The sequence below is a fragment of the Melozone crissalis genome, unplaced genomic scaffold, assembly GCF_028551555.1.
Source record: "Melozone crissalis strain CALT ecotype California unplaced genomic scaffold, PUWL_Pcris_2 ptg000056l_1, whole genome shotgun sequence".
In the NCBI taxonomy this organism is placed as follows: Eukaryota; Metazoa; Chordata; class Aves; order Passeriformes; family Passerellidae; genus Melozone; species Melozone crissalis.
Window position 1 is genome coordinate 357,124 of NW_026535834.1, and position 25,392 is coordinate 382,515.

Sequence of the window (25,392 nt, forward strand, 5' to 3'; positions counted from 1 at the left end):
AGTCTCCTCCCTGTGACTTAGTTGTGCTAAGCCCTTACCCTGCAAAGTTAAAGCCAGATTTTATGCACCTCCCTCTCCAGCAGATTGCACCTGTTTAGGAAGCTGTTTATTCCCAGCACACCTGTTCTGTAGACAGAGATGGTGGCACATGAATTTAGTTCTTGGGTGGCAAGTGATAGCAGGATGTATTCCAAAATACTCAGCTTTTTGGGGAAAAGATCTGTGCTAGAAGTGACCAATTGTTCCAGTGAGTTCCACCCACCACTCCAGCTTCAGGACCTGATGTCATACCTCTGTGAAAATGGAATGAGCAGAGAAACAGGCACACACCAAATTACTCTCATTCCTTGCATAGCTCAATTCCTCACTTTCAGTCCCAGACTGGTATTGTCAGAGAATCATTTCACCTGAATGCTTGCATTTATGAAAATTTTCCTGAGGGCTCAAGAGGACTCTTTAGGTAACCAGAATCAAAATCCGTAAGGGAAAAGATGATCTGGAAAGGGCTGTGCTGGAGGACTTGGGAAGGAATTCTGCTTGGCCAGACTTAAGCAGGGAAAAAAAAAAGAATAATGTATTCATATGAGCAATTAATTAATTTTTCTAGAAATGTTCTCCTGCTTAAATTATAACCAAGCCCTGGCACTGCTGAGTGCTATGATTTAATACCCCCATAATTAAAGACTTTGTTGTCATCCCAAGCCCTCACTGTGCAGAGAAAAATCAGCTCAAGAGCAGGAGAAATGTTTTTTAAAAGTCAAAGGCTGATTAGCATGAATACTTGTGAGAAGGCTTCCAGCACAGAGCCCTCAGATCTCCTGTCAGCTGTCAGCCCATCCCCAGGGCAGTGTGGGTGCACCTTCCTAAAACAACCCAGCCCAGCCCAGGGAGGTTTGGTCAGGCAAGAACAGCAGGGTGCAAAGCACTCAGTTCGGCCTTCCCTGTGTAGGGTGAGACAAACCAAGAAGCAATTCAGGAACACCTGGCACTCCATAAGGGATGAGAGATGCTTACCTAGGACAGCCTAGAGGAGATGTTGGCACTGTCTAGCTACACTGAGCTCTATGGTGCTCAAATACCAGAGCATGAGGAGAGCTTTAAAAAACCCTGTGTGAGGGGCTGCACCATTCACATACCAATCCTTGAAATGTTCCTAAGCCTTTCCTTGGGAGTACTGCTTGGACAAGTGAAATATATTTATTGTTTTATGATACTTAAGATGCATAATTAGACCCTGCAGCCTCCTTACCATGCTTCAGCTGTAACTAACGAGTCATATAAATCATTTAAAAACGAATTAATAGAGCCAGCAAATCAACGACATGACAACACTAAAACAAAATCAAGGGCACAAAATTTCAGTGCTGTATTCCACCAAAAGGACTTCCTTGGCTCCTGAACACTCATTCACCTTCAGCAGTGTGCACCTTTCTTGTAGTGCTTTGGGAGCTCCAAAATACCTTCAGTTTATGTCAAATGTCCATGTGAACAAAGTGAATTTACCATGAGACTGAAGCAAGTGTCAGCGGTAGATTGTTTTCAGATGTCAAGACAGACGACTATAAACTTTAAAACCTCCCTCTTCTGCTTTATTGACATGTAAATTGTTCAAAAATGTTCTCACAATTCAATAATTACAAAGACTTAGACTTACATTAAAAAAGTAAAAACCAGAAAACCCCCAAAGCAGTAGTGTCCAGCTCTAACTGAGCCCCTTTATCAAGAATCTGAGAAAAAGAGCAAGTACTGTCGAACACTTAACGTAACAGGATTAAATGTTGACTAGAACACTCAGTTTAAACTAAAGATAAGTGCACGTCCTATACAGTGTTTCAGAAAAGAACATTAGCCATTGGTATATCATTAGCCCATTTAAACTGAATTTTAAATAAGTGACATCCAACTGTCATAAAATTGGCACAGAAGGCACACTAGTGTGACAATGACAAACTGGATATGCCAGCCACTGAATTAATTACAAGCTTTTAATGAAACATGGTCACAAATCTTTGAGTACTAAATGTATAATACATGGAAGCATGAGATTAAATATACACGCAAACATCACCGCACGTGGGCCATCGCAAAATATACAGGAGTGTGTTGTGCATTTTTCTACATGATCAATACTTGATTAATAATCATGGGGTCTTCATGCAGGTGAGGATACAATTAATGAGAAAAGCAGCACCCCCAGTTACACATCCTTCACGTTCCACTTTGGTAGCCAATGAACAGACTGATGTTTTAGTGCGATACAGCCCCCGGGCCAAGCAGACTCCGAGGGCAATGCGTCCATAAGAAGGCTTGCTAGCTAAACAGCATAGTGTGTCCTTACACCAAAAACCCAGGAGAAACAACTTCTCAGGAGGAGAAAGGCAGGAACTAGGAGTAAAACCTTTTTCACAGCAGTATTTTAAAGCCCTGACTAATGACTGATGAGGACTAAAAGCAGGGAATGGGTAAAGAGATAACTGTCAGTAGTCCTATGTACAAGACTAAAAAGTTGGTAGAAAGATAGAAAGACAGTTATGCAGCTGTATATGTAATGGCTAAATGAATTAAAAGGCCACAAAACTATAACCAGCTTTTCTTTGACTTCCTGGTGACTCTACTGATGTTGGAAACGACCTACAGCTTCCTACCATTCTCCTTAAGATTTAGGAAAAAAACAGTTACAGGAAAAAGGGAAAAGTGTATTCATCTGAGGATGTAACTAGCCCTGCTCACATTTCCTATTCAGAAGTCCAAATTCTGTCTAAAAGGATTTCCTGCTAATCAGACGTTACATCATTCTATAGAAAAATAATATTCCTGATATTGTAGCAACATTATCAGTAACTCTATTTCTCTTTCACCATAAGAATAAGACTATTTACCAGTGGCCTTAAATGCTCCTATGCAATAAAACTGTCACAGCTGTGCAGAGAGGAATCAACCGTAACCGAGCAGTGAACAATTCTGCATAAAAAGCTCAATCGCTATTAGTAAAGAATTTTCTTCATTTCCATAGTTTGTATCTACAATCTGGATATATAATTATTCTTGTACAAGACTAGAGAGTCTGTGTCAGTCTTGGCACTAGCATCTGAGAGGCTCTGCCCTGCAGTGAACGCCGTGGAGCAGCGGGTGACAGGAGCGGCGGCGTTACGCGTCACAGGTCGACTGGTCCAGCCCGTCCAGCGTAAGCTGATTCCTATGAGGAGAGTTGGGACTTGGGGGACCACTTGGATTTGAGCTGTTCGAAGGAGTAGAGTGTTTGGTGGAGTCTGAATCAGGCTGTTAATGAGAAACATTAAAGAATTATGTTTACTTGAATTTTTTACACTCAAAAGCTTTCAAAGGCACTCAAAAATGAGGGTGAGCAACACCTACAAAGCAGCGTGCATTAGATTAACTCCATGGTTAAACATTCAAGCAATTACTTCCATTACCATCAACAGGCTCTAGTGCAGTCCCAAAGGTGACCTCTGATGCAACAGGAATTATGGTAAAGTATGTGGGAATTGCTACATCTCTGGCTCCTCTCCTTTAGCCATTGCAAAGCTTTCCTGATGGAATACATCTCTCTGCAGACTGTTGTTCAGAATTTACCAGCCTGCAATTTTTAGGCAATTTTTATAGCCCAGGAGTAGCTTTATCTGCCCATGTAAACACATAAAAACTATGGTCAAATCATCTTCAGTTTGGTGAGGAGGAAGGAAACAAGCATTATGAGCTGTTTACAAAACAGCAACAAGCTTGTGAAGTGCCTGACAAACGAGTGAAGGCTGCCAAGAATCTGGCTGGAGATCTGGAAACAGAATACACTTAGCGGGTACGTCCTACGTCAATATCTAATAAAGACCATCCACAGTTATTTCCACAGTATGAGATTAGTCCTTGGATATTTGCCTTCACAGGCTGGTCTCACTTCAACAGGATGGCTGGCAAGTTTCCCACTATTTTGGTGTGTTACAATTCTGAGCACTGCACAGATTTACAGCTAATGAAATACTGCACAAAAAAAATCTGTTACCACTGCAGCAAGTTATTTTCAAGAAAGAGAAATATATACTTAGCAAATAGATTGAAAGGTAACATCCTTCAAGAATGCTGTTCTGAAAATTTTGCATGGCTTGAACAAAAATAAGATAATCTATAACAAGATTATCCTAACATGATGCGGTTCATAAAGTCAAAAGCCATGGGGGAAGTAGTATAAAGCCAAAAGGTGTTATTAGAGCCTCTTTCCAGTTTCAAACTACTATTTTTTTTTAACATAAGAAGTCATAAGAAATTGTAAGAGCTACCAAAAAGAGAAAACATTGTAAAAATTCCCTTTCTAATCTATCATTAGTCATGCCTATAAACAACAATTACCAACAGAGCATGGAATATAATGGAGTTTGGGAAGGGTGAGCAGAATAACTAACACAGTCCATCATAACCATCTCTGAAAACCAAGACTGTTTCAAAAATGCCTGTGTTTAGAGATCCCCACTTTCATGTGCTTTTAATGGCTAACTGAAGGTTACAAAGGAAGTCAGACCACAGGTGTGATCAGAACTCTGGACTTGCTGTGTGCTAAGGCAGCCAGCAAAAGTCTGGACATGCTTCAAACTTCAGAGCATTATATGGGCCTGCAGTTGGGTACCAAAAAGCACTCAAAAAATCTTATTCAGGGACTTAGCTTCCCAGGAATAATTCCTAACACTTTCCTTGCACAGACAGTGCTTTAGCAAAGCTTAGAAGAAAACACATAATAAATCACAGATCCAAAAACCATGTATCTTCTCTATTTAGAAGAAGATAGTTTACATGGATCAGTTTTGTAGAGCCAAGACATTTTAAGTTTGGTGACTACTGGCACATACTCTTATTCTTGCTAAAAGCAGTTTTGTGTATTATAAATTTTATTCTTTCTCAAGCTACATGACAAAAAGTCTTCCTTAAGGCAGCACAGAAAATTACTTAAGTAGTCATATTACTTTGCTATTCTATGCTAATATCCCAGAGAACATTTTTAGGAGCTTTGAGGACATTTCATCAATTAGTCAAATTTCCGTTGCCTATAAAGCTTAATCGAAGACATTACATTTCTTAAAATATCACCATCAGAAGATCTTTTCACAGCTTTGCCTTTGTGCTAGCTTATCTAACTTTTCCTGGGAAAAATACTTGTGGAAAGAAAACATCTCCACGAAGTATTTCCTTGGGAATGTAATTTATTGGAAAAAGAGAGCAATCTATGCCAACAGGACACTGGGGGTGTCCATGCACAGAAGGTGTTTTACCTCTTTGTCAAACTCCTGGTCGGGGTCGGACATGCTTCGGGAAGGCATGGCTGCTCCCACATCGCTGCCACCTGCACAGAGGGAAGGACAAAAAGCAATTTACAGCTCCTGTTGACATCACAGATTACAGCTCAGAGTGAGCAGCTTGTTCCAGCCTTACTTGAGGAGGGCCATGAGATGTAGGTTTTGTTTCTCTGCTGCTGCTGCTGCCGTGACAGGTTGGCTGAAGACTGACAGGATTTTTCATCCTGGGCAGGAGGTAGGACACTCTACAGTGTAAATGAAACACTTTGTTAGCCAGCAACAAAAGCTATCCAAGAAGAAGTTGTTACTCATGAAAACTTTACTGTGCTTTTCAAGCTATTACAACCCAGTGTTGGTAGAAAAACTGAACTTACTTGACCACATCCACATATTTTCAGTAACAGACACAAACCCTGAGAAAGACAGAGAAAGAACTAAGCCCCATAGCAGCCACTGGAACCTGTCAGCCAGCAAACCCTCTATGAAGGGGCAGGGACTGTACTAACAGCTCTGCTTTCCTTCCTCCTCCTGCTGAAATGACAAATGCCTGACCCATATCTGGGCTACCTGAGAAAGACAAGAGAAAGCCTGACTAACAGCTCTAGGTGAAGGGTACATACAGAACATAAAAGTGTACCTTCACATCTTCCTCTTGTAGTTTTAAAACTAAACTAGCTCATAAAATGCTGTATTAGTTAAATACAAAATAAAAATTAATGCTATAAAGCACTGCAAGTCACATGCATTTTAGTTACCTCCACAGCATTAGTTTTTTCCCCTTGTTATAGCTCTAGAATTGGTGAAGTGCCACAAGCATACCATATTCCAGTTCCTAACAGTTTGCAGCTACTCCTACCCTTGCTAGGGAAGCAGAGGAGGGACAGGAAGAGGAAGAAAGCAGAAGGGAGCCTTGCAGTGAGGAATGGTCACTCTGGAGAGAGATTTCAGCAGAGATAGGGCTCATGTGATAGACGTGCTCAAAGCCTGTTGGGGGTGATACCAAGAGCAGAATGTTGAGAGGATGAGGGGAAAGGAAACTCATCCTGTTGTTTTAAGACAAACAAGAAAAAGGAAGGAGGAGAGATTGATTATATACAAAACTACTAACAAGCTCCTGGCAGTGATATCTGTCTTTCAGTGTCTCATTCATAAGTCAGCTAACAATATTTCCTTGCACAGGATTTAGAAGCATTGCACAGCAGGAAGGTTCACCTTTCTCAAAAGGATTTAAAGAAGAATTCGGTACAGGGATAACACTTGAGCCCATCCAGCTCATCTTCACAGCTTTTGTGAGCAAGAACAAATGCACATATGTATCCCTCCCTTATAAATGTATTTTACCAGTGGGAGGTCCATGAGGACCTGCATTCCATCTCCTGGTCCCATGTGAGCCACGTGGTTGAAATTCGTTGGGTTAGAAATCATCTTTGACCTTAGCTCAGGGTCTCTAAGCATTTCCCTAAAAAAACAAGAGTGATTTTTTTCTATTAGCATTCCCAGTCTCTGCATGTCATCATGTATATTCAGATATTTTTTACAAATTTACAAATAAATTCTTACCTCCTTTGCTGTAACCGCTCTTCCTCGGGAACCTTGAATACGAATCTTCTTTTGCTCCTGGTCCTGAGCATTTGCTTCTTGCTGTTGTCAGAGGTTTCTGGTACACTGAGGCCAGCTCCTGCTGTAACAGCACAAAGCAATTTCACTTACAGGGTACAGCCTGACCTAGACACATTCAACACAAATTTCATCTAGTGCAAAGGTAACATGGTGAAAATTAACTGGTTAGAATGAGTTCTCCATTTCTCCCCTTGTTCAGGACTCACCTGAAAACTTGTTCTTGAAATATATTAACCTTGGTGGCTCACAGTTAAGGAGGTTCAGTGTGCCATCCATGTTTAATGGTCTGATCTGTTTTGAGGAAGGAGACAGAGAATTACCTCAAGTCTAGCATACACTCTGAAGAAACACCTCATTTGAAAATAACTCAATTAAGTTCAATACCCAAAGAAAATGACTTACCCTTCTCAGGCCAATAGTCTGGACCCATTCCATAGTGTTAACATCAAACACATCAACACCATACTCGCTATACACTGTTACATATGAAGAATTGCAACCTGCATTGATTGAAAACAAACAGAAAACCCTAATGTCATTTCAGTAGTGCAGAACTGACAAACATTTGAGCAGATTTCAACAGTTACAAGTTTTCCACTATGTGCAAGATACATTTTAAAACACATTTTCAAAGCCCCAGTTTCAAACAGATTTTTTTGTGAGAATAAATTTGCTAAGGACAACTATCAGCATTATGGAAATATTTAAATTTGACCCTTTCAGTATTTTTTAAAACTTCACCTTGCCATTTCATGAAATTGCAAAATGGCATCTGAAGTTTTCACATGCATACAAATTTGCTAGGTGGTAGGAACTGAGCAGCCAGCTTTGCTACGGATTACTTCACTTCAGAAGCACCAAACTAACTACACATCTGCTGAGTGCAGAGGAGATGAGAAAGCCACCATCTGTGAGCTGGGTCATGAACTCATGATGCAGATCTGCTCTCAATTTCCTTCCTCTTTTGCTTACAATTTTCTAGCTTTAGATATTCATGTATGGGTTACTTTCATCAAGTCGACAGAAAAATGTCACAATGCTTAAAGCCCGTAACTCATTTTCTCTTTTCAACTTTTTTTTTTTTAAAAGCTTAAAAGGCATCAGCAGACAAGTTTATTTTAGGTCAAACAAAAAGCAGAGATCTCTAGAGCTTTGTATCAACATGCTTCTGCTCATGTAAAGACTGTCTCCTGATGTAAAAAGCAGTTACTAGTAACTTAAGGGATTTAACAGAGAGAAGATGCTTCAATAAACAAAATGAAAATAACCCAGTAGGACACTAAACACATCACAGAATCTTCTTAGAAGAACTGAAGTACAGTTGTGGTGCTATTTTTTAAATTCATTAAAAGAATGCCTTGGACAGCTATCATAAAAATGTAACACAGAAGTGATTTATGGTCAAGCATCTATTGCATGTGGTCTTGGCTGGTGTGGATGTTCAAACCAAGAGGGAGAAGGGAGCATCAGGCAGAAACCATCTGCAGCCAAGGCTGGCACGTGCCAGGCACAGCTGATGAGCTTGCCCAGGTCTGAAGTGGCTCTCAGAGAGCTCTGTCAGTGCCTGCACTGGCTGGCCCAGGCTGCAGCCCCCAGCCCAGCTGGCTCCAGGGCTTTGCCCCAGGCTGCAGGGCAGCCAAGGACACCCACACTGGCTCCAGGGCTTTGTCCCAGGCTGCAGGGCAGCCAAGGACACCCATGCAGGCTCACACAGGACACCAGCACAGGCTGGAGCAGGGACAGCCCTGATGGGCCAGCTGGGGTGACAGAGCTGGGCCAGTGTCACCCTGCCCTCTCCTGGGGTGAGGGCACTGACTGGCCCAGACACAAATTCTCTGCTTTAGCCCAAAACCTCTCTACAACATGGTGTTTACCACAGCAGGATCACTTCCACTTATTGGTCTCCCCTGCAAAGACTGGTTGGGAGAACTGGGGCTGTTCTCAGCCTGGAGAAGAGAAGACTCTGGGGAGACCTCACAGCACCTCCCAGTACCTGGAGAGGCTACAAGGGAGCTGGAGAGGGACTGTTTACAAGGCAATGGAGTGATACAACAGGAGAAATGGCTTTAAACTGAGAATGGGTTTAGACTAGATATTAGGAAGGAATTCTTTATGGTGAGGGTGGTGAGGTACTGAACAAGTTGCTCAAGGACAGTGTGGAAGAAGCTGCCCCATCCATGCTAGTGTTCAAGGTCAGGTTGGATGGAGCTTTGAGAAAATTGGTTTAATAGAAGTTGCCCCTGCCCATGGCAGGGGAGTTGGAAGTGGGTGATCTTTAAGATCCCTTCCAACCCAATCATTCTGTAATTTTACAGCCTCCTGATGGGATAGTTAAAAAAACCCACCATCACTAGTGACAGACACTAGGACTGAGGAGTGAGGACAAGGCTAATGAAAAGGGAAGTAATTCAGTTTCCTTTGGCAGCAGAAAATGTTGCTCTTTCTACAAAAACAGCCTGAGGCCAGCACCACTCAGGACTGCACATCCAAGAATGTTATAAAATAGTTTACAGTAAGAACACTTCTAATAATAACAGACAAAACCATTAACTAGCAAGTCTAGTTTGCTGAAATGCAAAAAACTGTAAAGCTGATTAAGGGAAAGGAAACATTAGTTTTAGCTAATAGTGTTTTAAAATAAATTTCCCACTACATTGTTTTCTAGGGACTTTGCTTCAGACTGCTGTTCAGAACTAGGTCAGAGTAAAGTAAGCAAACAATTTCACTTCAAATCAAATACAATTAAACACATTCCTATTAGGGCCTGGCCTGATCCACCTAACTCCTTGCTGTACTACTTAAACAAAAAGCTATTTATTGCTTTCAATCATTCAAAAAATTTTAATTGCTATTTGAGCTTCAAATAGAAACACCAGATTTATCATGACCTGCCTTTGACTACTGAATATTGAAAAATGCTCTGCATGTGCCTCTGTTCTACCAAGCTGATAACCAATGCTCCTGAAACAAGCAGAGTGGTTTAAATATTACTCTCACCTATACTACTTTTGGATACCGTCCCCCTAAAATTAAAACCAAAAGGAGAAAATTTTAATCTCTTATTATCTTTATGAACCTTCAGACTTGCAGTTACATTTCTTCTTCAACTTTCTACTGTAATTTGAGAACAGTACACAGAAGACACCCTACAGGCAACTGGACATTTATGCTCTCTAGGTGAACAAAAATCTTTATAGACTTTCACACACAGGTAGTCTTGCACTGTCCTGCATCCAGGACTGTCGCAGACATTTTTTCATAGAAATCCTTTCTTTGGGACTTGTTCATCTTCTGGGAAGCTGAGGCCCCAGAAAGAGAATGTAAACAATGATTATCAGCTGCTGTGGAATGCAATAGGATGCACCTGTGATTGGTTCATGTTCCATGTGTACAATTAAGGGCCAATCACAGGCAAGCTCTCTGGAACACAGTGACAGAGAACTCTCTTGTTTTTAGATTCTTTGCTATGCTATTCTTAGGTTAGCAGCCTCTGCAACTTCTCTCCTTATTCCTTTTAGTATAGTTATAATGTATTATAGATCATATATCAATAAATCCAGCCTTCTGATCATGAAACAAGATTCTCATCCTTCTCTCACCCTGGAGACCTCATCAGGTCACTGTAATACAGGACTATTTTCTCTAAAAATTATTTTGCATTCCACTATTTATTCTTCTGTGTCCTGTAATAAAACAGAGCATTTCTTGCAGCATCCAGGATCTCCAAGTCCAAAACTACCCCCAGGAAGAACCACGTGTCTGTTAACTCACCAAAACTTAAACTCGATAATCAAAGACAAACTGAAGCAAAATTGAATACAATGCTGAGTACTTTTTTGACAAGTAAAGCAGCAACAGGGATATGGCAACAGAAAAACATATACATACTACAGGCAACAGGAGTTGCAGGCCACATTAGCTCCTGCATGCGTGACCTTCGACCTTGCGAATCGACGTAAACTCCCATATGGCTGAAGCAAAGCAGGAATTCCTCATTACTGAGCTCCACAGCACAAAGGGCATCAAAAGACTGCTGGGAGAGGAAGATAAGCGAGGGGTCATTAGGATTTACCAGGTTTATAGATTGTCCATCTCCCTGGATGGTCAACAGAGAGAACCCAGACTGGTAGCCAACACAGAGCTTGTCCTTGAACACTGTCATCCACTGTACAATTCCTGGAGCCTGAATTTCACTGAATTTTTTGTGGAAAGGTTTAGTTCTGTGAATTTCATAGCAAAAAACCTGTCGTTTGACAGCCACAAACAAACAAGTAGAAGAACTCTTCTTTAGTGTTCCAGTTGTAATCAATTGGCAGCCTTTAGTTTCTGCAAGCTTAATGTCAAAGTTCCCTTCTGACCCATCCAGAGAGGCCCAGGGGTAAAGGTGGACGTGATGGTTCCGACCACAGATGAGGATGATGATTTTTTCTTTGGGAGCAAGCTCTATCTGGTACACCTTCTTGCAGTCAGCAGCTCGGACTATCACTGCAAAGGAAACAAGAGCTGCCATCAGTTAAACAGGAAAATCACCAGGCCCAGAAACACTGCAGTGCTACATAGTGAGGCCTGAAAATTAATCCAAACACAGACATGTATCAGGTGAGGAAGAGCACTTATTACACATGTTTGATTCTCTGTTATTAATTCTCAGAACAAACAATGAAACAAAGCATTCCTGCAACCCTCTCTATTCATAACAAAAATTTCAACAACACTTTGTGGGAAAATGCTCTTTAACATGTAGGATAAATGAAGACATTTCTTTATATAATTGTATCTGTACCATCTGTACAGTGAAAGATGCTGCATCTTCAGAAGTGGGTCCCACCTCCAGGGAAACATCAGCATCTTCAGTAAATTTTGGAGGAAGACCAAATTAGCAGAAAACAAAGACAGGAAATATAAAGTATTTAATCCTGGTAAGTGAGGAGACACAATGCTGTACTGTTGGCAGATCTCTCAGCCAGGTACAAAAGCAGTACAGTAAGGGGGTGTAAAACACACATATGGAAAGAGAAAAAAAAGCTCTTTGTGATGGGGAAAGGATAAGAAGGAAAGGGCTTAGGCTGCAGGAAGAGAGGCTCAGGACAGGCACCAGGAAAGCCCTTTCAGAACAAGGACTAGCCAGACTACCCATGGGGAGTTTTGCTGTTTGATGCATTTTTTTAAAGCAGGGTTAGAGAAAGCTAAGGGGGTTAGGTACAATGTGTGCTCTTTGGGGATCTTGGCTATACAAGAACTTTCAAGAATGAAGTGAGTATTTAATGGGGTACAAACAAGAGAGCAATTCTAAACTAGGAAACTTAATAAGCATAAACCAATACAATTAAATTGTAACTTTCATTTTTCTGCTAGCTGAATGCTTTAAAAATATTTGTGAATTGTAGTTAAAAAAAAGAGAGAACTCTTCATTGGAAATTCTTTGCCTTTTTTCAGTAACAGTTGAGTAATGCAGCCAAAGTTACCAAATTCTTTAAACCTGGCAATAAGACTTCAGCTGTTTAAATCACAAAGTGCTGTTGTGGTGTACCCTCACCTGAATAAACAGATGAAATGTCTGAAGAAATGCTCTAGGAAATAACTGGCTTTGCCACAGAGAAATGGTTTCCTTCCTAGCTCTAACTCCAGCTTATTTGTCAAGAATTAAGCAATATTCTAACCAAAGACCTTTGCTATAAACAGCTGGCAGTTAATTAACACTAAAAAAATTACAACTGCTATAAAATGAAAAACAGATTACGATTTACAAAAAATGCTATTAACACACAGAACTGGCCAGAGAAAACTCCTGCTAAATATTTCTTAGCTTAAAACCAAACCTGATAATTAATTTTCACATTTACATATAACATGGTGATGCAGATAATTGTTCCTTTAGGAAATGACCTTTTAAATTAAATTTACAACTTTCTTTTATGCAAGAAGCTGTGCTGGAATTCCTGGAATTATTTGCATCTCTAGTTATGTTTATATCTAACTACTTAAAGAATAGTGACCACTGGAAGTTTACTCAAAGGAATGGCATTCATTACTGCTAAAAAGAATTCCAAATATCTGCTGTCTCCATGTATAAAGCAGTTTCTCCTGGAATTGGGCAATGTCTTATTCTAAACAAGAAGAATTTTCTTTTTACCCAAAACCACATCCCTGATATAATTTAATTTTGGAAGTCAAGTAAGTCTTTAAAAACCTGTATTCACTACTTTATTTTACATTGAAATGCAATCTTTAGCATGAGTAAAATCCAACTTTCAAATAGACACAAACTAAATTACACAGAAAAAGGAATTGAGAAAATCACTGACAAGACCAGCACCCCAAGACACAGTTGCTTTGGACACCACTGGTCTCCAAGAGAATGTGAGTGGCTGTCAAATTTCTGCAAGAAACAGGTAAGACATGGAGGTTTTAAAGGGAAGTCTACAAACTTTGTGTGTGCTGTGCATGCTCTGTGTGCTGATTTTGATACCTGCTGTGGGAACACAGCTAAGGTGAGAATGTGCCAGGATATGCCCAGTAACTCATCCGTTTAATTTCAGCCACTCACCTGAATGTAATGATAATGACCAAATTAGTGCTTATACCTCACATTCACTTTTCCTTCTCATCAATTAACTGAGTGTTTAATACTTACTATACATGAAAGGCTGTTCTGCAACCTATATTACAGCAGCACTCCAAGTTATGGAGCTCATTATTTTGTATGTAATTACTGCATGCATTATGGCCTGACTTACCATCACGGGTCACCTCTATCACATACAGTCCTTCTTCTGAGCCAATTGCAATTCTATCTCGATCTAAGGGGGGGAAAAAGGCCATTAATTCAGCTAAGCTTGGTCTTATCTTTAAAACAGGCTGTTTGTTTTGAACAGCTGAAAAAATTTCTGCACAAACAGATTTTCACCAGCAAATCAATTTTGCTTGAGTTCACACAGTCTGTCAAAAGCATGCTAAGTACCACGTTGCTAAAACAACCTGCTGAACAACTCCACAGTATTATTTACTCCAAGTGGATGAAGAAACCTGAATATCAATGCAAGATTAGCATTTTTCACCCATTATTAAATTCCTATCAAGGAATTCAGCTGAGGAATTTATTTCAAGATGTCAGTGCTCTCATTATAAAAGCCCATCTAAAAGTTCCAACCACCTTCATACAGTGATAAAAGTGAAATCAAACATACCTACAATAGCAGCAGCTAAACTTGCTTTAATAAGAGGCAGTGTACTGTCATAGGCTTCTTGTGGAATATGCACAACCTGGTTCCTCAGCCTGTTTTTGTGCAGGATAGACTGCAACCCTTCTAGGATTCCAACCCACTTTCTCTTTTCATTCTCATTTTCTGTCAGGATCAGTAGAGAACAAGACTTTGAAGGCAAACCTAAGAGAGAAGCTGTCACCTTTAAACAGATAGAGACAGTGAAATTAGTTAGAGTAATAAAAGACTTTTTTAATACACAGAACTGTGAAAAAAATCTACACTTTCTCATGACAATGGAATGATGTACCCAAGAAACAAACACAACACAGCTAATACAGCCACAGTGCTTCAGAAAAACTACCAAAACACAACCACTGCACAAGCCACAGTGGCTTTGTTCAAAAGTACTCAGCCTTGCTTGAATATTCTGAATCCTAACATATGGGCAGGGAATGCTACAATAATCAATACATGGCAGTAAAAGGCTCCTTCCTGCTCTGAACCATTGTCTGTCCTGATCCCACCCACCCATAATTCACTGAGAGTGACACACATGCTTTGGGAACCAGATGCATTGAAACCCAAAGGCATTGCTATCATCAGTTCTGAATTTGTTATCTAATTTTCCAAATATTTGTCCAAGGGAAGAGCACATCATGTCTGCATTCAAAGCTCTGGAGGAAAGCAATATTTGAGACTGAAGAACTGCATTCTCCCACGTCCCTGTGCTAAAAGAAAATCACTATGGCTTCACTTAATTTTCAGTTAAATCATCTCACAGATCTCAAAGCAGAATGTCTTCAACATAGAAAAACTATCCAGGAACTTCTGTTGCCTGAAGAATGCATGCAGTAATTCTTAATATTTGGGGGTTTTGTACTGCATGAAGAGACTGAAGGGTTTATGTTATCATGAGAACTATACTTTCAGCCACAGACAAACAGGCCAACAGCCAGCATCAACCCTCACCACAGACTCTGAGTAACAACAGTTGAACAGAGAAAGACCAACAAAAGGTGTAAAAGTGTAAATCTGAAGGCTGTAACATGGACTATCAGACCTTCAGCCTACATGCTGTTGTAAGGAAATCATTGTAAGGATGGATGTTGTGGTAATGCAACACACACACTTCCTGGAAGAGTGAATAAACAGTAACATTCATCTTGAAGGTAAAATAAATCTGAAAGTAAACTTTGGACAACAGGATGTCAAAGACAGAAGTTCAGAAGTAAGATGAAGGTGGAGGTGAAGGGAGGTAGGGAAAGAACTGAGTAGCTGCAACTGCTCATAGCTCTTACTATTCTGCATAAAGGTTTGCTCCTGTCTAAACTGTAACTAAGCATTAATATTTAAAGACAGGTGGAGGCATAATGGATAATGTTTAGAAAACAAAACAAAACAAAACAAAACCAGATTCCAGCAATGGCTTTCCATTTGAAGTACCACCATGTATTACTCCCCAATCTTTTGAAGCTGGCAACTTATATATAGTCAAATGCAAGGAAAAAAGTGAGCAGTTGGTCATAATATATATTGCATTATTTATCATATAAAAATCCATTATTTGCTATGAAATTCAAGGCTTCTTAACTTGGACTGCTAAGCTGTGGGAGCACTCCATTACAGCCAACTCCTACACTATTATTAAAAATGTGAATCGATGGCAGAATTTAGGACTGTGGTGTCTGATTGTCAGCATGGCCTAACACCCAGCTTTAAAAACTGGTTACCAAGGAGAAATGTTTGAATCTGAGACAAATTCTTACTCTTCTTGAATTCATGGGGAGTCAGAGGTGGGAACATGTGTTTGGCAGCATTCTATTTGTAGAAGAGAATTTGTTGGGTATTGTTTTCTGCTGGTAGAATATCCAGAAGAAATGAAAATCTGTCTTTCATAGGCTACCAATATCACCATGTGCTATGTGCAATGACACATACAAAAGAAGGACCACATTTTTACACAGATGATGTGAATTAAAAGTTTAAACTGTTCTGTACAAGCTACTCTATGTGATTCTGTCAGCAAGATGCAGATCCAGAACTAAACTGAGATGAGATTCTCCCAATCAGGTTTAGTGGTTTCCAGTTTTAGAAATTCCTGCTTTTGAAGGAGGACATAGAACTGAGAAAAGAGTTGAAATTCAGCAGCTTCTCTGGTCCCCTACCTAAATGGATATATTCACACATCAAGCTTCCAGTTAATTAACCACATCTCTTTAGCAGGGGATAATCTGATCAAACCATGGAGATATTTGGTCATGTATATCCACACAAATATTTTTACAGAGGGATATTTGACAAAAATGACTTTTATTATTTAGATACCCTTTCAGTTAAAAACTGCGGGCAGAAATCAGAGCAGCAAGTCAGGCAGGCTGAACTGAATGGATGCCTTGATCTTGAATGAACCATCATTCTGCACACCAAATTTTCTCTCCTCAGAAATTTTCTCTCCTCACCAAATTTTCTCTCCTTCCTTACAGTATTCTATGTTTGCTAATTTAAGAAGAGAGCAGGCAGATGGGAACTAAAAAACCCAAAAACCAAAATACAATCATGAGGAAACTTAAGGTACAGGTAGTGGTAAACCAAAGTATGAAAATTCACTGCAGAAAATATTTTTACAAAAAAAGCAGAAAAGCAGAGACAGAGGCAGACAAGTAGCAAAGACAATTCCCAAGTAAAATCCTGAAGGACCAAATGATAGGCACTGCAATTGACTGACAGCTCTTTGCTTTCCATGTTTTTCTGACTTGATTCTAAATGGGTGAAGATCAGAGATGCTGAAAACAATGAATTTCTGTATTCAAATGTAAGGGACTATGGATACTGGCTACTAATGTATTCTCTTCTAAATTTTAGAACTCCAGATTTAATATGATTCACACAAAACAGAGAAATTAAGTTCCTGATGTTAAAAACTAAATACAGCATTCAGATAGAACATACACTAAAGGGGATATTAAAGTTCAGTTTATTATTTTCTCTTATTTTATTTTTTTCTCCTATACCTAAATATGAAATTAAGGAAACTAGATCAGTTTCAGAATAATCTGTTACAGCATTGGTTCCTGAAGCAAGATAAAAGAGAATCTGGTAATACCAATGGACAAAGAGAAAAAATATACTGAATTATAATCAGGAAAATAATGAAGTGACAAACTTTATATACAATGAAGCAGCTAAAGAATGAGAACTTTGTTGTCACATTCATATTTTCTGAAAAATCCCTTTGCCCAGGATTTTTCTCCTGGGAAGCTGAGAAGCCTCAGAGAAAAGGAAAACAATAATTATCTAATTTGCTTCTCCTCTGTTTTGCTCATGGGGAATGTGTTTGGAGATTGTTTCTTTGGTTTCTGGTGTGAGTGTTTTCACTCACTGGCCAATCAGTGCCAAGCTGTGTCGGGACTCTGGAGAGAGTCACGAGTTTTCATTATTATCTTTTTAGCATTCTGTAAGTATCCTTTCTCTATTCTTTAGTATAGTTTAGTATAGTATTCTTTAATACAATATAGCATCTTAAAATAATAAATTAGCCTTCTGAGAACATGGAGTCAGACTAATCATTCCTTCCTGCCATGGGGGTCCCTGCAAATACAACACTTTGTTCTTTACAGTTCAGTTATAAGAGGGGCACCATATTGCTCTTCTACATATGTCAGCAGCCCTTGCAAATTCTTCCACTTCTACATAACCTAATCAAGGTTAGATATGGACAGTATGAGCCCTATCAAAACAAACCAGTGGTATTTAACAGGTATTTTCTGTAGGAGTCAGTGCACAGCCATACCCTGAATATACACGGGATGTCTTTCCGGGTTGCGTGTATTACATCTGAGGCCAGGACAGAGCTCACACAAAAATCTTCATCTCTAGGGAGAAAAGAGAACAAGAGCATCACACACAAGCACACATACAGATTATTGAGCAGAATCTAACTGGTATCACCACTGTTTCAATAGGCTGCAATCTCCTAACACCACACAGAGGTCACAACTGCTTTGTTATGCTCTAACCATCCTTGACCCAAACAGCTGCCAAGCCTCAGTTATGTCTCTACAGCATCTGGCACGTGTACCTCAGTCCACCTGAAGCTAAGCAGGGTGGCTTTGTGTAGTTTTGGTGTCCCAACCACACCTATTCTACAATTAGAAGCAAGAATATTGCTCTTCCAGCCCAGTAGACACATTAGAAATGAATAATTCATACCTCAATGTGTAGCAAGAGAGGGGCCTTTGGAAAAAAAGAAAAATCACATAAAAAGCTCTTGGCAACATAATTATAGTTTGTGGGTTTTCAAATAAGGGTTTTCAAAACAGCTAGATTTTATTCTCTATTACAGTAAAATAAACAGACATCAGAACAACTTTTGCATTTTAGAGTGCTCCACCCCAGAGGGCTTGTCTGCACTAGCCTTTTCAAACTGAATTTGACCAAGTTGATCACCATAATTGCCAATTTTAGTGCAAAGATGACACTAATGTCTGAAACTTGCCCGTGCTAGAATTCATAGCTGTGATGGTTAACATCTATTAAAAACATCTGAGAACCCTCAGATGGCAGCCTCAAAGGGGCAGCTACAACAAGCAGATAAAGCATGGCACAGTTGGTATATGGTATCTGGCTGAGTTGCTTCAAGCAATGGACTGATGGGAATGCTGCTATCTGCAATACTTCCACGTTCCTGCTCCCACTGCCAGCATGTCAGAGAGCTGACACTGACAGCTCCCAGCACAGCACTACTGCTGTAATCCCACCATACTGCTGTCTGGAAGAAATATAAACCAAGGTGCTTGTGAATGCAAACTTTATATTCAACACAGGTACAAGGTGTAACATTAAAAGGTATTACGCTTTCTTGATATTTCCAAAAATTGAAATAAAAGAAGTTCCTTGGTTACTCTGATCAACTTAAGTCTCAGATATTTGGTAGACAGTGTTCACTGGTTCAGATGGTTCCCCTTGAAGTAATAACTCCTGTTAAAAGGCAGGGTCAGAGCCATTTGCAGTGGAAATTAGTTGATGCTTTTCTGCAGACTACTTCAGTTTTTCTAACATGCCTGAATACTTATTGGCTGTGGGATGATGTGTGACTCAATGTTGAGGTCAGAGTGCATGGGAAAAGCAATCTACCAATATACACTTGCTTTTTACAGGTGCAAATGGAATTCTAGGAAGAAGCATGCCAATGCTGTGAATGCTGGTGATTGCAGTGTGAGTGACTGTAAAGTCACTTAAGTAATTTCTTGTTGAGCCAACTTGATCAGCCTAAACTCAGCTGCAGTTCAGGTACACAATACATGAATCTTCTTAGGACACAACCCTCAAAATCTTCTAATTTCTTGTGTACTAGAAATAAACACTCCTGTTAACAGTAGAGAGGATTTCTACTCTGCTGTAACAATACAAACCTGAGATCCAAGACTTGACTTGCCACAACTCCAGGCTGGGTGGATTTTCCTTCAGGCACATCATATAAGAACAGTTTACAGTCACAGACAACTGCATAAGCCCTCTGCCACCCTTTCTTAACTCCTGTAGGCTTTGGGACCTGCAGAGAAATAATTCATTATTACATGCAAGCACATGCAGAAGACACAGAAAGCAGGACATTTAGAAAAGCTCATACTTAGAACAATGGAATTAGAGCACTTTTCTACTTGTTCTTCAAAACAGGATGAAAAATAACAAATAATCAAGCAATCATTTTTCCTCTTTTAAACCATTCCTTGTTACAGCTTAAAAATATATGAAGACTTGTATAAAGATATTAGGTTTGGATAGTCCACCAATGCCAAAATGGTAGCACAGTTTAACTTTTATATTATGCTTACATTAAAAATGACAGAAATTCCTTCTTAAACCATTCTTTTTTTTAACCCTGCTGCTTATGAACATTGTAGCTACTAATCTACTGACCTTCAGCTCTTGTAGTAAAACCAAGTGTTTCTCCCACATCTAAAGCAATGAAGGTTAAATAAGTTACATAGATGGCACACAAACCCTTAAGGCTTTAGCACTATTTAGGAGATGTGTTTAAACATACTTAAAAGTTCCAAGCTGTAGAGCTGTAAGTGAAGTTAAGGATTCTTCTCTTGCCCAAGAAGAAAGGACTGTTACCTTGACATAACCTTTGTAGGCTGTTCCTATTCCTCTTTGCACATCTACTCCAAGAGGCCTTTTGGCTTGTTCAGGGGGTATAGGGCAGACCTGAGGTGCACTGTCCTTGCAGGAAACATGGCATGCAAATGAACACACTAAGTACAAAAGAGAAAATTCACAGTGAAATGTGTGTATGAGTCAGTCATAACAGGTGATTAACATAGTCTACACTCAGCAAATTAATTAATCACACTGAAACTGGCAGTCAAATATTGCAATAGCTCACTAGGCTGAAGAAGTGAACACACCTAGATATTGTATGAGACTCTCCTAAGTGCTTTTATTTCCTCTTTTTAGCCTATTATATTCATAAAGGGCAGGAACTGAGTCCACATTTAAAGGAAAATGAGTTGGGCAGCCTTGCTGGTGTTAAGCACCAACTAATCCAGTCACAGAATAGAAACAGTGTTAATAAAGAAGGAATAAAAATTAGGGTAGTGCTAATAGGTGTTTAATTTGATCCACGTATGCAAGAACACTGCAAAAACAAAGTAAAACTAAACTGATCAAAAATTAGAAAGGGTTAAACTATTAAACACAAGATATAGACATATATAAACATAAATAAAGTAGAAACCAGGGATAGGGCTGAAATACAGCATGATGAAAGAGTCATATATTCCTATTGCCCAGAGTTCCAGTAAATTCAAATAAGGAGCAAACTAGCATTGAATGCTTTCTTACCATTTGCACCACTTTGTGCTGCACCAGCAAGGTACAGAGGTCTCTAGGTCTTGTCTACAAAGCACTTCACACAGAAGCAGTACACAGAAAAACCTCCTAATACATGCCATTTCACATGGCATGACACAGACTACAAGAACTGTGGAATGAGTTCATGTGTTATATCATCTGACCCACAGCTTAGGGCTGAGATCCTTCCACTGAGATTTTGCTTTGTTTGTCCCAGCTACCCTGTTTCTACCAGGAAGCTTGGGAAGGCAGGAAGAGAGGGGCACAACACTCTGAGCTGTCCTGTGTGTTTCCTCCTAACCATATTCTCAGAAGTGAGAATCTGGCAGATATCCCAGGCACATCTTGTTCTGTAATTCTGAAGTTTCAAAGGATTCCAAAAGAACTGGAAACAGCCTGCTTCTGCTACAGCCACAGAGAGGGCAACAAAGCTCCTCATGATGCCTGGGGGAGGAGACAGCAGAGGGGGCAGCCCAGATCAGGTTGCCTGGCTTGTTCTTTGAGCTACTGTCTGCTCCCAGGAGGGCAGGGGTTACCAAAGTCACACCCACAAAGAACTGTAGGTGCTCCTCAAGATCAGGTAATAAATTCAGCTCTTTGAGGAGGCATCATGATTATTTGGGACTGTGGATATCAAGGTACACCAGTTACAGAATAGGGAAAATCCACAGGATAGAGTCAGTTCCAGTCTTCTGTAAGTGTAGCTGTACTTTACCACAGTCTCCAGGATTAGAAAGAGGAGGAACTGGGAAATGCAAGTGATTGAGAGGGGAACGTTTGGCAAAATTTTGTTCTACTGGAATCATCTCTATTTTTATATCAATGTGATTTTAGTTTTTTTCTGTAGCAATCAAGAACTGCAGTAGATTAGGCAAAATGGAGAACTAGTGATGCAGAGCTTATCAAAATACACAAGACAAAAGAAGAGTGAAGCCCCTAGCTGCACTAAAGGAAAAAGACAGTTTCAAGCTTGCAAGAAGAGATGCAAAACAAAAGCTCAGAACTGTCAGCAACAGGAGACAAAAGGCAGCCCCAGGGCAAGTGCTGGCAGAGTGATAGGTTCTCCTGGGGAAGAACTGCCACCAGAAGATCTGCCAGGAAAAAAGCCCTGAAGGGCAGATGAGGCAATCTACATGTGATACTGAGGGTGTCAGTGGAGAGGCTGCCACTAGCAAGAACTAATCTGGGCACAGAAATAAAGTTATTTATACTGTAGTATGTATACTACATGAATTTGTGGCCTATTTAACTGAGCTCATGTGTCTAATCAATATACAGACAGTTCAAATGAAAATACCTCCATATACTTGAACATGGAATTCAGTAGTTATACATGCATCAGAGAAAGCATTTTAAATAAAACTAATGGACAGCAAGACAGGCTACAAGCCAAATAATAGAGCAAATAGCCCTCCCAACATATGGGGTTTATGACCAGAATAGCATAAAATAATCAGATTCATGTCACCAGATCACTCTTGCAGTTTTCTCTAGTACAACAAAAGAAACCAATCCTGTCTTCCCTACCACCTCCCCTGCACTACTGGCAATAGAATTAATTAATACTATACAATATGCAAGGAAACCATACTTCATCATTCTACTAAAGAGACTTCAGGAATATGCTGCGATGCAAAAGAAAGGAACATCATCCAGTGGCAGCCACCCCTCTCTTTCATTCCCTCCCCAAAGAAATGGTTCTCTTAAAATACATTGGGATGCTTTTGTGAGGGGCTTGCTGAAAATTGACAAAAAGTTTCACCAACTCACCGTCACAGGCATAACCTTGTCGAACTAATCCCACCATGAGAGAGGTGCAATGACTACACTGAGTGGGGCTGGTGAATGACTTGATATTGAGCTGGTGAGCTTTAGGCTGAAAGATACATTCAGGATTAAAAAACTCATAATTTTCTGGACTTGAGTAATGCAAGCACCTCCCTCCACCACCCTCCAGTAGATCAGTGTGTACATTATGAAGCTGGGCTTCTTTATGTAAGTGCATCTTGTAGCCGGTGCTGCAAGACAACAGTAACAGTTTTATTTCCAACTCCAAAAGACAGTCAGACCCAAAACTACAACCATGTTTTGTCATCCCCTCCAACAAAACAAAACCCACTGATGATGTGCATGTGGAAGCATTTGATTAAAAACACAGACCTAACAAAAACACAAACATGACAAACCCAAACAGGACAAGAAAACACAGAGGGCTCATTTATAAATGATATTTTTTTCCTTTGTTCTTTAGAATAAGGTTAGCACAGTCCCCCTACCTTTGGTACAGCTAGAGAAATGGACTGAATGGTGGGGGAAGGAGCAGCAGGCATCCTCTGAAGCCGAATTGGTTCCTGAATCACAAGAAACTGTAATTGAGCAAAATAAGGCTGCAAGAATTTGTTTCAAAATTGGGGTGGCAAAGCTTATTGTTCTGATTCTTTTTCCTTTTTTGAAAATTATCAATAATTTAATAATTGTAAACATTGCCATTCTGATTTAATAGAAACAGATTGTGTTTTAAAGCACTCACAGGAAAGCCTGCACACTAACAAACAAGCAGCAATACAGAAAACATGAAAATGAGGTACATCAACATACACAAAGCCAGCGAAAAGGTTTCATTTGCAACTGTCCTCAAAGCAGATGCAATTAACACTGAGACATTGCAAATATGCAGCATTCAATCCTGCTTCTTCATAATGAATGCTGCAGTATGTATTTATCATGAACAAGACAGAGAGACTTTCTGGTGAAATACTCCTCAGGGTAAAATAATGGGTCTCTTACTTCTTGTTGCTGCTCTGCAGTTACAACTGAAGTAGATGGTGAAACCTCTGACTTGGAACCCTGCATTTCCTGCTCACTAATAGAGCTGGTCTGCAAAAGGACAGCAAACATGTTAGATTAGATACCACAATCTGATGAAGTGTCCTTGTGTCAACAAAATGGAAACAAGACCCGGTGCTGATTTCTATATGAAGTACACATACATTTAACATCCACTCTGAAAAAGATCTTTCCTCAATACAAACCCTGACACCTGATGGAAAAGCTGGAAGTACTGAAATGCAAAATCTTGTAGTAGACAGCATAAATGCTCTAACAGCTGCATTCTCCCAGCAAGGCTGTGTCTAATCTCTTGCTTGCAGGTATGGAATGATGTTTGAGTAGCTTGGCAATCATCCCTAAAATAGCTGATTTCTCATGGTAGCTTACTACACTAGGATTTTTCTAGCATACAGAAGCCAGCAAACCTGCCACAAGAAAAAATCTTAAAGTAGTAATGCTCAATCTTTTAAAAAGTTGTTTAAGAATGATTGGCCTCCGTCATTAAAAGAATCATGTCTAATTAATCACAGTGCCTTATATTTCGCTAACATTTAAAGCTAGCATCCATTACAAGCCATCTATTAATTTCACACTTAAATTAGCAACTACTAATTGCCAGCACAAGGGGGAAGTATGCTACAATTGCAGAGCTAAAGCAGCTGGGTGTGGAAGTAGGATTCTGTATTACTGTACTCTCAGGACATCATGAAAACTGTGATTAACAAACATGAGATTAGACTTCACATCAATGATGTAATTAGCACTAAAGGCAACAAGTAATGAATCACTCACTTCCCAGCCAGTTTAGACAGGAAGACATCTCCAGTTAGCTCACTCAATTTGTTCAGATACTTGTTATTTTTGTTTTGTTCCAAACTGATTGGAAGGGTTGGGCCATTTAAGATCAAATTGCATGATTATGTAATATGAATAATTTCAAAATACTGTGTGATTCAGCTTTAGCTATATAGTCAAACTATAAAACAGTAAGCCTCAAAGAGGTTTAGTGGATTAAGTTACAGAGAAATTAAGGAAGCAAAATATCTAGTTTTAGAGGGCCATTCTTACTAAGACAGGTCACAACAAAATAAGGACACAAAACTACTAGCAAAAACTTACTTCTTCCCAAAAGGCTAGCAGAGAAGATGTAGACGAAGAAGAAACAGAATCCTTTGTTGTAACAGATATGAGGGATAAAAACGATCGCTTATCACCCACAGGAAAACTTCAGATAGAATATTAGTTGACTAGCTAAATAAAATTTTATATGGCCAAATGAAACTCATTCAAACTAAGTCAACCCCAAAGCAGATGATACAAAATATCTTTATAAGTACATGTGGAAAAAAAAAAAGTTAATGTAAGTTATTAAGCACGGTATCAGCAATTTTAATGTAATTCATTAGAAAATGCCACCTGCATTTCCACAGAGAATATGTATTTATTTCAGGATCCATCAAATGGAACCTTATTTAGTTATGGGCTTGATATTTTACATGTTTCTGTTTTACATCTATCTGGTACTTTTAAAAACAATGTTTTAAAATATCAAGGTCAGTAGGTAAAGCTAGTATTGAGAAAGT

The 25,392-nt window shown here is 39.6% G+C and overlaps 1 protein-coding gene across 6 annotated transcripts in view; it reads right to left on the reverse strand.

Moving 5' to 3' along the window:
• Positions 1-3,147: 3,147 nt before the first annotated feature.
• Positions 3,148-25,392, reverse strand: part of CDC42BPB (CDC42 binding protein kinase beta) — an 89,920-nt gene continuing 67,675 nt past the window's right edge. Inside the window, exons 22-38 of one of the 6 annotated variants that reach the window (XM_054286959.1) lie at positions 24,929-24,979; positions 23,768-23,857; positions 22,751-22,856; positions 20,246-20,382; positions 19,537-19,676; positions 17,916-17,997; positions 14,108-14,324; positions 13,658-13,720; positions 10,809-11,405; positions 7,323-7,420; positions 7,127-7,211; positions 6,861-6,981; positions 6,642-6,759; positions 5,675-5,713; positions 5,437-5,545; positions 5,277-5,347; positions 3,148-3,279 (exon numbers count right to left, since the gene is read on the reverse strand). In XM_054286959.1, coding sequence (XP_054142934.1) covers positions 3,148-3,279; positions 5,277-5,347; positions 5,437-5,545; positions 5,675-5,713; positions 6,642-6,759; positions 6,861-6,981; positions 7,127-7,211; positions 7,323-7,420; positions 10,809-11,405; positions 13,658-13,720; positions 14,108-14,324; positions 17,916-17,997; positions 19,537-19,676; positions 20,246-20,382; positions 22,751-22,856; positions 23,768-23,857; positions 24,929-24,979 — 2,256 coding nt within the window. The remainder of the gene's footprint in view (positions 3,280-5,276; positions 5,348-5,436; positions 5,546-5,674; positions 5,714-6,641; positions 6,760-6,860; positions 6,982-7,126; positions 7,212-7,322; positions 7,421-10,808; positions 11,406-13,657; positions 13,721-14,107; positions 14,325-17,915; positions 17,998-19,536; positions 19,677-20,245; positions 20,383-22,750; positions 22,857-23,767; positions 23,858-24,928; positions 24,980-25,392) is intronic. The other 5 variants (XM_054286962.1, XM_054286961.1, XM_054286960.1 and 2 more) reach the window with 5 other exon arrangements.